This window comes from Hypanus sabinus, chromosome 6, assembly GCF_030144855.1.
Source record: "Hypanus sabinus isolate sHypSab1 chromosome 6, sHypSab1.hap1, whole genome shotgun sequence".
Lineage (NCBI taxonomy): Eukaryota > Metazoa > Chordata > Chondrichthyes > Myliobatiformes > Dasyatidae > Hypanus > Hypanus sabinus.
The window spans coordinates 34,603,588-34,615,879 of NC_082711.1; the positions used below are offsets into that span (position 1 = coordinate 34,603,588).

General features: G+C 40.9%; 1 protein-coding gene across 4 annotated transcripts in view; it reads left to right on the plus strand.

Annotated features, from left to right (window-relative positions):
• The window catches only part of pfkpa (phosphofructokinase, platelet a), a 119,383-nt gene that overhangs the window by 20,265 nt on the left and 86,826 nt on the right, over positions 1-12,292 (plus strand). For all 4 annotated transcript variants that reach the window (XM_059971919.1, XM_059971917.1, XM_059971916.1 and 1 more), the window contains exon 2: positions 6,352-6,425. In XM_059971919.1, coding sequence (XP_059827902.1) covers positions 6,352-6,425 — 74 coding nt within the window. The remainder of the gene's footprint in view (positions 1-6,351; positions 6,426-12,292) is intronic.

Sequence of the window (12,292 nt, forward strand, 5' to 3'; positions counted from 1 at the left end):
AGGTACAGAAGCCTGAAGGCTCAGACATTTTTGTACAAATAAATTTATATATTCACTGTGATTCATAGTATTTTTTCTCTATTATTATGTATTGCATTGTACTGCTGCCACAAAAATAACAAATTTCATGACATACAGTATGCCAGCGATATTAAACCTGATTCTGATTTGGTTTGCTTCTACTTAAGCCATATGAAAAATAAATGGTCTTATTATTTTGATCTCTCCTGGTTGGAATAAAGGGTTAAATAAAATATTCAGGTTCAGAAATGTGCAGGGTTTGCCCTTGTTTGTTCTGTGCCAATGAAGTGTGAGGTGATCTCATTAGAAATTACTGCTATCACTATTCATCTTTTGGATTTTGTCTTGCCAAGGACTGAATCAAGTTACAACCCTGCATAGTTTGTTTTAGATGGAATGCACTGTTGACTTTGTGCTTTCACAGAGGGACTGTAGAATTTTTCCAGGCAGATCTTATATGGTGCCTTCACGGAAAAGGATTATGTAGTCCTTTCTGCAATCCTGAAGTAAAAGAAAGATGCTTAAATTAAAGGTCAAAGGAGAAAAGTAGAAAGATGAGATGGACTTTAAGAGAAATTCCAACACACTCTTTTTCAGTTGCCTTGGGAATGTGTAATTCTATAATCTCGTACTTAATTTTGAGCACATAATCAGCAGTGAATTGAAATGACAGAATGGCCTATTAAAGCTGAGATTTTTCCCTTCAAACTGGTTATCATTTTTGGATGTCAGTACTTCAGTGGATTGTGTTGCTACTTCAGTAGTCATATGTTCTGGCACATTCGGGGCAGTGATTAGGTTCAGTCCTGACCTCCTATACCACCCTTGTAGAGTTTCACTTCCTTGGGATTGCACGAGTTTATATTGGAAACAATGTTTTCTTCCCATTTATAGATATTTAACAGGTCGGTAAGCTAATCGCACAAGGTAAATGGCCCTTAATATATAGGTGATTGTTGGAATCTGAAAGGAATATGGGGTGAATGAAATTAGATTAATATAGGATTGGTGTTACTTGGGTGACAGGTCTGTCTCTGGACTGTATTAGTTTTATAACTGTAAGGCGTCCCATTCCAGAAGGATATGGAGACTATGGAATGGGTGCTGAAGCTCCTTGGACTAGAGGGTATTGGATATAAGGAAAGGTTGGGCAAACTTGGGTTGTTCTTAGAGTGTCGGAGACGGAGGGGTGATCGGATGTCAAACACCAGAGGACATGCTTATAAGGTTATTGGGGGAAGTTTAAAAGTGACATGAGGGGTATTTTTTTTTCACACATAGTGGTAGGTGCCTAAAACAGGTTACCCCAGTGGTGGAAGCAGGCAGGTTAGTGGAGGTTAAGAGCTTTTTCAATAGACAGGTCAATATGGAGGGGCATGGATTATACACAGGAGGAGGATACTTAGTATAATTTGACATCCAGATTGGCACAAGATCATGGCCTGTCCAGTGCGGTACTGTTCTTTACTCTAGGTTAGTTTGAAACTAGTAAGTAAGATCTATTCAGCCAAACCAGATATAAATAATACTAGTTTCTCTTGGAGGTGGGATGAATCTGTAAGTGTGGTTTGCAAACAAGATCTCCAATGAATAACTCAGATCTAGAAGGATAGTGTTTGCTGTGTATGAATGGTTTAGTGGTTGTATTATTAGATAGCTTATTTGCTGAGTATAAAGTTGGAGGATTTGCATTTGCTTCTGAAAAATTAAATATAAAAAAGGTACTTTGAATAATATGACTAATGAATTATTGTTACACCTTTTGGTGATGAAATCTGTTATCTTTATCTGCTGTGCATGTAATTCCAGTTCCCTGAACACTTTTATACTGATGTGACCTGTGTTTAAAATCCTGCCATAGGCGGTTTAAGAAGGTCCGTTATTATTTTCTCCAGGCAACCACCGATAATAAATGGTCTTTGCCAGTAATGTCAGCAGCTAAAATCTCTTTTTTTTGCTAAAGAGCCTGTTGCTCAGTGCAGTGTGTATGACTCAGACGTGCTAAGTGTTGGAGTCACTGTGGAGGACTGGTTCTGTGGTTTGATTCTATGACATTCTACAACACTAGATGTGGTGGGAACATGGCCAGAGATGTTCAAGGTAATTGTAACAGACTGCTTGATTGCCGTTTCTGAGCCAGTAACCTGCTGTTCCAGACACGGCTTCGCATGTTGTGCTGCTTCATGCTTTTAATTCAGTGTTAAGTCAAGTCAAGTCACTTTTTATTGTCATTTTGACCATAACTGCTGGTACAGTACACAATAAAAACAAGACAACTTTCTTCAGGACTATGGTGTACATGAAACAGTACAAAAACTAGACTGAACTACATAAAAAAACAACACAGAAAAAAACTACACTAGACTACAGACCTACCCAGGACTGCATAAAGTGCACAAAACAGTGCAGGCATTACAATAAATAATAAACAAGACAATAGGCAGTAGAGGGCAATAAGTTGGTGTCAGTCCAGGCTCTGGGTATTGAGGAGTCTGATAGCTTGGGGGAGAAACTGTTACATAGTCTGGTCGTAAGATCCCGAATGCTTCGGAGCCTTTTTCCCAGATGGCAGGAGGGAGAAGAGATTGTATGAGCGGTGCATGGGGTCCTTCATAATGCTGTTTGCTTTGCGGATGCAGCGTGTAGTGTAAATGTCTGTAATGGCGGGAAGAGAGACCCCAATGGTCTTCTCAGCTGGCTTCACTATCCACTGCAGGGTCTTGCGATCTGGGATGGTGCAATTTCTGAACCAGGCAGTGATGCAGCTGCTCAGGATGCTCTCAGTACAACCCCTGTAGAATGTGTTGAGGATGGGGGGTGGGAGATGGACTTTCCTCAGTCTTTGCAAAAAGTAGAGACGCTGTTGAGCTTTCTTTGCTATGGAGCTGGTGTGGAGGGACCAGGTGAGATTCTCTGCCAGGTGAACCCCAAGAAATTTGCTGCTCTTAAGGATCTCTACCGAGGAGCCGTCGATGTTCAGTGGGATGTTCAGTGGTGGCTCCGTGCCCTCCTGAGCCAAGAACCATCTCTTTTATTTTGTTCACATTCAGAGACAGGTTGTTGGCTCTGCACCAGTCCATTAGCTGCTGCACCTCCTCTCTGTATGCTGACTCATCATTCTTGCTGACAAGACCCACCACGGTCGTGTCATCGGTGAACTTGATGATGTGGTTCGAGCTGTGTGTTGCAGCACAGTTATGGGTCAGCAGAGGGAACAGCAGTGGACTGAGCACACAGCCCTGGGGGGCCCCTGTGCTCAGTGTGATGGTGTTGGAGGTGCTGCTTCCATTCCGGACTGACTGAGGTCTCCCAGTCAGGAAGTCTAAAATCCAGTTGCAGAGGGAGGTGTTCAGGCCCAGTAGGCTCAGCTTTCCAAACAGTTTCTGAGCGTATTTATACTTGTGCGTTGCATCTACGCCATAGTAACGCGTATCCTATGCCGTAAGGTGACGTGCACCTCTCTAGAAAAGTTGCTCACCCGTTGTGGCGACGCAGACCGCAACAACTGTGATTGGCCCGCTTGGTAGCATCACATTTCCTCCTACTCATTTCTGGTTGCTTCTTCTCCACCATGTCTGTAGGCTGTGTGTACATCGATGTGAGATAGATGAACCAAATTGTCAAATCTGCCTGCCTACATTCGAAAATGTTTGAAATGCAATTCCTCGTCCATATCTCTCACGAAGAAACTCAACACAGTGGCATAGAAACCCCACTGCCAACTAGCATTTTGGCGCACATCAACACATGCTCGCTATGGCGTAGAGCGACGCAGAAGTGAAAATCAGGGTTACGGCGTAAGTTGCGGCATAGCCCATACGCACAAGAATAAATCAGCCTTTGGAGGTAAAGCATTGACTTCACTGGAATGTGTGGATACATTTGATTTCAGAGTGTGCGCATATTTCCATTTGACAAAAGGATGAGGCCACTTGACCCATCAGATTGGCACACGGCGCAATCCCATTTCCCCCATTAATTTTTCCTGTTAACCCCACTGCTTTAGAGGAGGTTCACTAGGTTAATTCCAGAGATGAGAGGGTTGGCCTAAGGGAGATCGAGTCACTGGGACTACACTCACTGGAATTCAGAAGAATGAGAGGGGATCTGATAGGTAAAGCATGTAATATTACGAAAGGGATTGATAAGATAGAGGTAAAATAGTTGTTTCCACTGGATAGGAACATCGTCTCAAGATTCAATTGTGTTACCTTTTACACAGGAGGAGGATATTTGGTTTAGTTTGACATCAAGATTGCACAAGATCATAGTTTGAATAGCCTGTCGAGTGCTGCACTGTTGTTTATTTCAGGTTTATTTGAAATTTGTAAATAGGATCTGCTCAGCTACCACAGATACTGGATTTGACCCCCCAGAGTGTAACGTCTCACACTTGCCCAGATTCGAACACCTTCAACATTTCTCCACCCATATCTGCATCCTGCTTGCAACCCTTTGCAATCTTCTTCTCTATCCAAAATGCCACCGGTGTTGATGTCATCTGCAAACTTACTAACTCACTCATTTTTTTTCCATATACTGCTAATAGCAGAGACCCCCGTGGAACTCCACTAGTCACAAATCTCCACCCGAGTAAGGTCCATCAACCACAGCCTTCTGTTTTCTATGGGCAAGCCAGTTCTGAATACAAATAGTAATTCACTGTGCATGCCAGCCATATTAGACATTAATCAGTTGATTCTTAATATATTTGGATTGCATATGAAATTGTACATAATTTGAATATTTTTATAAAAATGTATTCAGATGATATTAAAAAAGATATAACTATTAACATGTTTGTGATTAATTTCACTGGACATAGCTTTTAAAGTTTGACTTTTCAAAATGTTTCCATAACATAAAGATATAGGCATGTGAGCTTGCTCTGAACATTAAATTGGCTAAACAAATACCTGTGAGTATCTTATGTATAAGTAGTGTGCAGAACTTGTTCAGTATTTTTTTTTCTTTTACCAGCAAAGAGGCAGGATTACTCAGCCATGCCATGTTATGTTATTGGGTTCATTGCCCCAAACACAAAAGAGTATGTTAAGCACTATCCAGTCTATGAGTATCCTCACTATAGGGAGGTTATGCTGCATCCACCTTCTCTTCAAGCACAAGCTTACTTCCCTGTCTAGTCTTTGAGGCAATGTTTAGTTGCCAATAGCCACTGCTTGGGTGATGGATCCCCTACACTACCAAAGGAGAGATACTTCCAGTTAACCAAGTATTTTTTTTATTTTTCATGATAATGTTCATTTTAGACAAATACGGTAATTCAGTAGTTCCATTTAATATCAGAGAATGTATAAAATATACAACCTGAAATTGTTGTTCTTCACAGACCTCCACAAAAACAGAAGGGTACCCCAAAGAATGAATGACAGTGAAAACATTAGAGAGAGAGAGAGAGAGAGAGAGAGACGCACACATACCCACTCCACCCCTCTTCCCCACTTTAGCAAAAATGCATCATCACCCTCCACCCACCAAGCAAGCAATAGCTAAGCCCCCAAGGAAGACCATAATTCTTAAGAAATTTAATGCTTACAGAAGACCTCTGATTTGTAAAAGATTTCCGAATTGCAAAAGACTTTCTCTCTGTCATTCTCCTTGTTATTCCTAACAATCACCAACGCTTTCCAACATTTATACTGTTCTGCAACTAGCTGAAATTATTTGCATGCGATGTTTTTCAGATGCCTTTGCTGGGATAAAGTAACTCACACAGATGGTCTAAAACGGATTGCCAACATGTAGTCCACGGACCTCTTGGCTAATAGTGACTCCTAGTCCTAGTCTCACTTACCAGTGGAAGCAATTTTCCTGCCTCTATCTTATCTTTCCCTTCCATAATTTTAAGTTTCCATAAGGTTGCCTTCCTTCTTCAGAATTCTGTTGAATATAGTTCCAGATGATTCATTCTTTCCTCATCAGCTAACCCACTCATCTCCGGAATCAACGTAGTGAACCTCCACTATGCTGTATTCAAAGCCAGTGTATCCTTCCTTAAATAAGGAGACCATAATGCTCTGGGTAATTGTGAACAGTAGAAGAAGCATTCCACAATGGTGGTGATTCCTGCAGCAATACCTGTTTAGACTTGACAAAGATTAATGTAAATGAAGTGATGTGAGAGAGAATATTTATCCGAGAAATAAATAGGTGAATGGGATTATCTGGCTAACTCCGAGACCCAGCATAGATCTGATGAGCTGAACCTCCGCTGTTGCAAGAAAATAACAAACCATTAGGCACTTCATTATGTGTTAGCATATAAATTGCCTATAATGGTGCTGACATCTGATTTAATTTTTGCCATAGGTATGAATGCTGCTGTCCGTGCTGTGGTGCGTATGGGAATTTACGTTGGATCCAAAGTGTACTTCATTCATGAGGTTTGTTAATTCTTTTAAGATTTTTACTTTGATTCATTATTAAAGGAAAATGATGAAATAATTTGTTTGCACTGAGTATGATCAGTTGTTTGCTGTTCTTATTTCAAAACCTTGGCTACATCCGTTTTGAGCTCATCTTGTATAATACCACCTGATTCCTTGGTTAATGCTATATCACAAATGTTTAATGATTCTATTGTTATAAAGCAACATTACAATCTGGTCTGCTCTCCCTTGAAGAATATACTTATGACAGAGAAAGTACATCAAAATTGACCAGATTAATTCTTGGAATTGGGTGATTCCCTTATTGGAGAGGTTAATCAGACAGGGCTTGTAATCTTAATGTTGAAAAGAATGAGAGATAGTCACATTGAAGCATTCAGAACTCCTGTGGGACTTGAAAGGAGAAATGCAGAGATGTTTTCCCAGGCTGGAATGTCTAAAATCTGGAGGTCATGCATTCAAAATTAAAGGTCAGCCAGTTGGGACAGAAATTGGAAGAAATCTCTTCATCCAAACAGGGTTGTGGAGTTCATACATTTTTAAATGTATAGGGAATTTGGGCCTATGGTCTTATTTACACAAGACTTTGATAAGACGTTGACAGGAACAATATACGCACTTCCGTGTACACAGAATTATAGGAAAGATCAAAATTGTGAAACTACGTCTCATTTCCAATCTTCTTTATGGTCTGTTATTCTTATCGGTACGTTATTGAATATAGAGGTACTGCATGAACTGAAGGTCGTGCAGGCTCAAAGTCACTGTAATAAATCTATCCAGTAAACCGATGTGAAGAACCAGCTTTGTAATTATACACTATAAATAGTTTTTCTGGCATTTTTACTGAAGGTAGCTTTTTATGAATTGGGATCTTTATAAACATCAATTTTAATTCCCATACTTTTATGATTCCAGTTTGAATTTCTCTCAAGTATAAAACAATTACAAGGTGCACTGGAATAGGCCATTTAGCCTACTGAGTCCATGCGGCATTGATGCTGCACTTGAGCTTTTCTTTGTGTTGTCTAAACATCGCTATAACTCTCTATTCCCTTCTCCCTCGTGTGGTCAGCCTTCTGAAAAATTTATCTCCATTCTTCACCTCATCCACACCTAAAGCAGCCAATTCCATGTTCTCATCACTCATTGGGTAAAGAAGACTTTGATATTATGAAATACAATGTTGGAAAGTGTATGGTCATGCACTTAAGTGAAAGAAGTAAGCAGGCAGACTATTTAGATGAGGAGCGAATTCAAAATGCAGAGATGCAAAGGGATTTGGGAGTCCTTGTGCAGGACACGCTAAAGGTGAACCTCCATGTTGAATCGGTGATGAAAGCAAAGGCAATGTTGGCATTCATTTCTAGAGGTATAGAATATGAGAGCAAGGATGTGATGTTGAGGCTCTGTAACGCTCTTGTGAGATCACACTTGGAGTATTGTGTGCAGTTTTGGGCTCCTTATTTTAGAAAGGATATACTGACATTGGAGAAGGTTCAGAGAATCTTCATGAGAATGATCAAGGAATAAAAGGGTTACTGTATAAGGAACGTCTGGCAGCTCGTGGTCTATATTCCCCGGAGCTCAGGAGAATGAGGCAGGGATCTCGATGAAACATTCCGAATGTTAAAAGACCAGAACAGATTAGATATAGCAAAGTTATTTCCAATGGTAGGGGAGTCTAGGACAAGGGGGCACGACTTCAGATTTGCAGGACGTCCATTTAGAACAGATGTGGAGAAATTACTTAAGTCAGAGGGTGGTAAATCTGTGGAATTTGTTGCCATGAATGGCCGTGGAGGCCAAATCAATGGGTGCATTTAAGGCAGAGATTGATAGGTTCTTGATTAGCCCGCGTATCAAAGGGTATGGTGAAGGCAGGGGAGTGGGGATGACTGGAAGAATTGGATTATCCCATGATTGAATGACAGAGCAGACTCGAAGGGCTGAATGGCCTACTTCTGCTCCTATATCTTATGGTCTTATATGCCTTGTACGTTAGTCATTAATCAGTTTCAGTCTATATTTCTTTTATGTCCATATTTAAGCCTATAAATTCATTTCACTTTTGACTGACTTTTGTAATGTAGTTCTTAATTTATATGCCTCCTAAATCTGTTCTGTAGTGCTTCCTAGTGTAGTTTAATGGTCCTATTTCTGGTCTAATTTTTCATTCAAAATTTCTGAGAATGCAGATCACAGCCTTTTGGATTTTGTCTATATTGTTTGCAACTGAACCGGCATATAGGTGGGAGATTGAAAATCTGGCTTAGTGGTGCCACAGCAACAACCTCTCACTCGATGTCAGCAAGACCAAGGAGCTGATTTTTGACTTCAGGAGGAGGAAACCAGAGGTTCTTGAGCCAGGTCTCGTCAGAGCATCAGAAAGCGAGAGGGTCAGCAGCTTTAAGTTCCTTGATGTTGCCAGTTCAAAGGACCTGTAAGTGCAATTATGAAGGAAGTGTGGAGGCACTTCTGCTTCTTTAGACGATTGTGAGGATTCGGCATGATATTTAAAACTTCGACAAATTTGTGTAGTGGAAAGAATATTGACTGGTTGCCTGGTATGGAAACACTGAAGCCCTTGAACAGAAAATCCTACAAGAAGTAGTGGATATGGTCCTGCCCATCACAGCTAAAGCCTTCCCCAGAATTAAGCACTTTTATAGGAAAGCAGCATTTATCATCAGGGCTGCTCACCACCCAGTTCATCCTCTCTTCTCGCTTCTGCCATCATGAAGAAGATACAGGAGCTCCAGGACTCTCAGCACCAGGTTCAGGAATAGTTATTACCCCTCAACCATCAGGCTCTTGAACCAGAGGGGATAACTTCACTGACTCCATCACTGAACTGCCCCCACAACCTATGGACTCACCTTCAAGTTCTTGATATTTATTGCTTATTTATTTATTATTATTCTTTATCTTTGTATTTGTAGTTTGTTGTCTTTTGCACACTGGTTATCCACTTGGTTAGGTGCAGTCTTTCATTGATTCTATTATGGTTGTTGGATTTACTGAGTATGCCCGCAAGAAGATGAACCTCAGGGTTGCATGTTGTGACATACATGTACCTTGATAATGAATTTACTTTTAACTCTGAGATTTGAACTCAAACATCAAAAACGAATGAACTGTATTAAATATGTTGCTTATGCTTGTTGCTGTGAAATTTGGTCTCGGCTTCTATTTTATGGGATGTGGTTTCACCCGTTAGTGCTGATTTTGCCAGGGCTTGCAGGTATCCCTTTCAAGTGATTTCCCCAAGTGCAGATGATGAGTTGGGAGGAAAAAAAGTTGGTGTTTAGGATGATAGTTGCAAATCAATTGAGTGGACGCTGTCAAGCTTCAAGCTTTGGTGTTTGGCACTTGTTTCAATCCAGAGCTGGTTATTTATGTGGTTCTGGTTTTCTGTTAACAATGCTGGCTGTTCAAACTGTTTCAATAGTGCCTCATTCTGGGTCTCTTAATGTTTTGCTTTCTTTAGGGATGCCAATACGGAATCCTCCAGTTTTGATTCTGACTCTTCTCCGGCTCTGAAGAGATTGTTTTTCCCGTAGCATCAGCTGGGTGGCTCAGTTTTCTGTATTCATCACAGCTGATAGAGGCAGAAAGCAAGGGAAGAAGCCCTCTGGGCTATTGTGTCCACCGTAACGATAATCTGACCATTTATACTAATCTTACATTAGAACTATTATTTGTTCTCCTCGCATTCATTTCAGATCTCCCTAGATTTTGCCTTTCTCACCAGGGTCAATTTGCAGTAGTTGACTAAACCCACCAACGTCTTTAGGATGCAGGAAAAAAGGGTAGCACATGGAAGAAACCCATGTGATTATAGGGTGAACATGCAAACTCTAGGTCACAAGGTCAGCATTGTGTGCAGGTCTCTAGCACTGAGACAGCACTGAGACAGCGGGTCTATTCGTTGTGCCACTCTGTTCCCCGATAACAGTTTCCATCTCACGACGTCATCCTCCAGCCCCTGCTCCTTTTCGCTCCCCCCCCACACGAATAATTTCCTGAACTGCTATGTAGACACCCCCAACCCCCGTATTTCTTAGTTAAGCAGATCTGTCACGCTGCCCAACCCAGAGGATGTGAATGTTTCCTTAACCAGTGTTTCAGTGAATGCCTCCTTCCCCTAACCTTCAATTAATAACATCGTCTGCACTTTGAGCTAATGATCTTTGAAAAGTGTTCACCATTAATGAAGTAGCATGGGAGAGCTGTGCTCTCCAGACTTCCACATGCTGCAGTTACACCATACCACCTGGTCTACCACTGTTGTCTAGCTTTGTTTATGAAAGCAAATAAAAACGTGACGTTGCAGTGTAGTACAGGCCCTTCAAGTCATGATGTTATGCTGACCTTTTAACCTACTCTAAGATCAATGTAATCCTTCCCTCCCACGTAGACCTCCAATTTTCTATCATCCACATGCCAACCTAAGAGTCATGTAAATGTCCCTAATGTGTCTGCCTCTACCACCACTCCTGGCAGTGCATCCTGCACACACACACCATTTTCTCTGCGTGTTTAAACAAAAAAGTACATTTGCCTCTGACATCCCCTCTATACTCCAATTAACCTTAAAATTATGACACCTCTATGGCAGCCTTGGCTGTCCACTTGATCAATACCTCTTACTATCTTATATACCTCTATCAAGTCACCTCTCATCCTCCGCTCCAAAGAGAAAAGCTGTAGCCAGCTCAACCTATCCTCATAATCGAGGCAGCATCCTGGTAAAACTCTTCTGCACCCTCTCTAAAGCTTTCACATGCATTTATATTGAGGTGATCAGAAGTTATCACAATACTCCAAATGTGATCGAACTGGGGTTTTACAAAGCTGCAGCATTACCTTATGACTCTCAAACTCAAAAATGATTCAATCCTAAGAGCAACTTGACCATTTTCTTGTCTCCTTTCAGGCAGGGAATATTTTGAAAGAAGTAATAGAATATTTTGTGACTCTACGTTTCATTGACGACAGAATTTAGTCTTGAATACATTTGAATATGACTTTATTCAATACATTGAATCTAAACTTAAACTGAATTTTACCAGCTTCAAATCAGGCCCATTTCAAACCCTGAAGATGCTCTGTGTCTAATTTAGAAGGAATTTAAAATTCAGTTCGTCTTTGAAATACTCTCTAAATAGACATCAAGCTGTCTACTTGCAATTCAAGTCGATTGTTTGGATTTGCATCACTCCTAATAAAGTGACTCAAGCAGTTAAAGAAGTAGTATTTCTGGAGTTGTCTGGTTGCCAGATTTGATCCTGCAGACACTTGTATTCATGAATCCAGCTGTAGTTTTTGTTGGGATAAAAATACATCACAATATCAAAGGAAGTGGAATAAAAGAATGTAATCAAGAGTTAATACCGTAACAAATCTCAGCTGAACTATGGTTTAAGGAGTATATTTTTCCATCAATATTATGCCTGATGTTAATACTGCATTATATTGGAGGATGAACACGTATCATCCAATTTTCTCCTTCTCCAGCCAGCCGTTTAGGGTTAAGGATACCTTGCATCTGCCAACTCCATGGGTTCTCAGGTGGTCGATGAGAACAACATGGAACCTGCACATACTTAATTTTATTGAGAGACAGGTGGAGTAGGCTTTTCTGGCCTTTGAGCCACAGCGCCCAGCAATTCCCGATTTAACCCAAGCCTAATCACAAGATAATCTGCAATGACCAATTAACCTACTAACTGGTATGTCTTTGGACTGTGGAAGGAAGCCTGAGCACCTGGCGGAAACCCACACGGTCATGGGGAGAACGTATAAACTCCTTACAGAGAGCAGCAGGAATTGAACATGGGTCTCTCCACTGGCGGGGT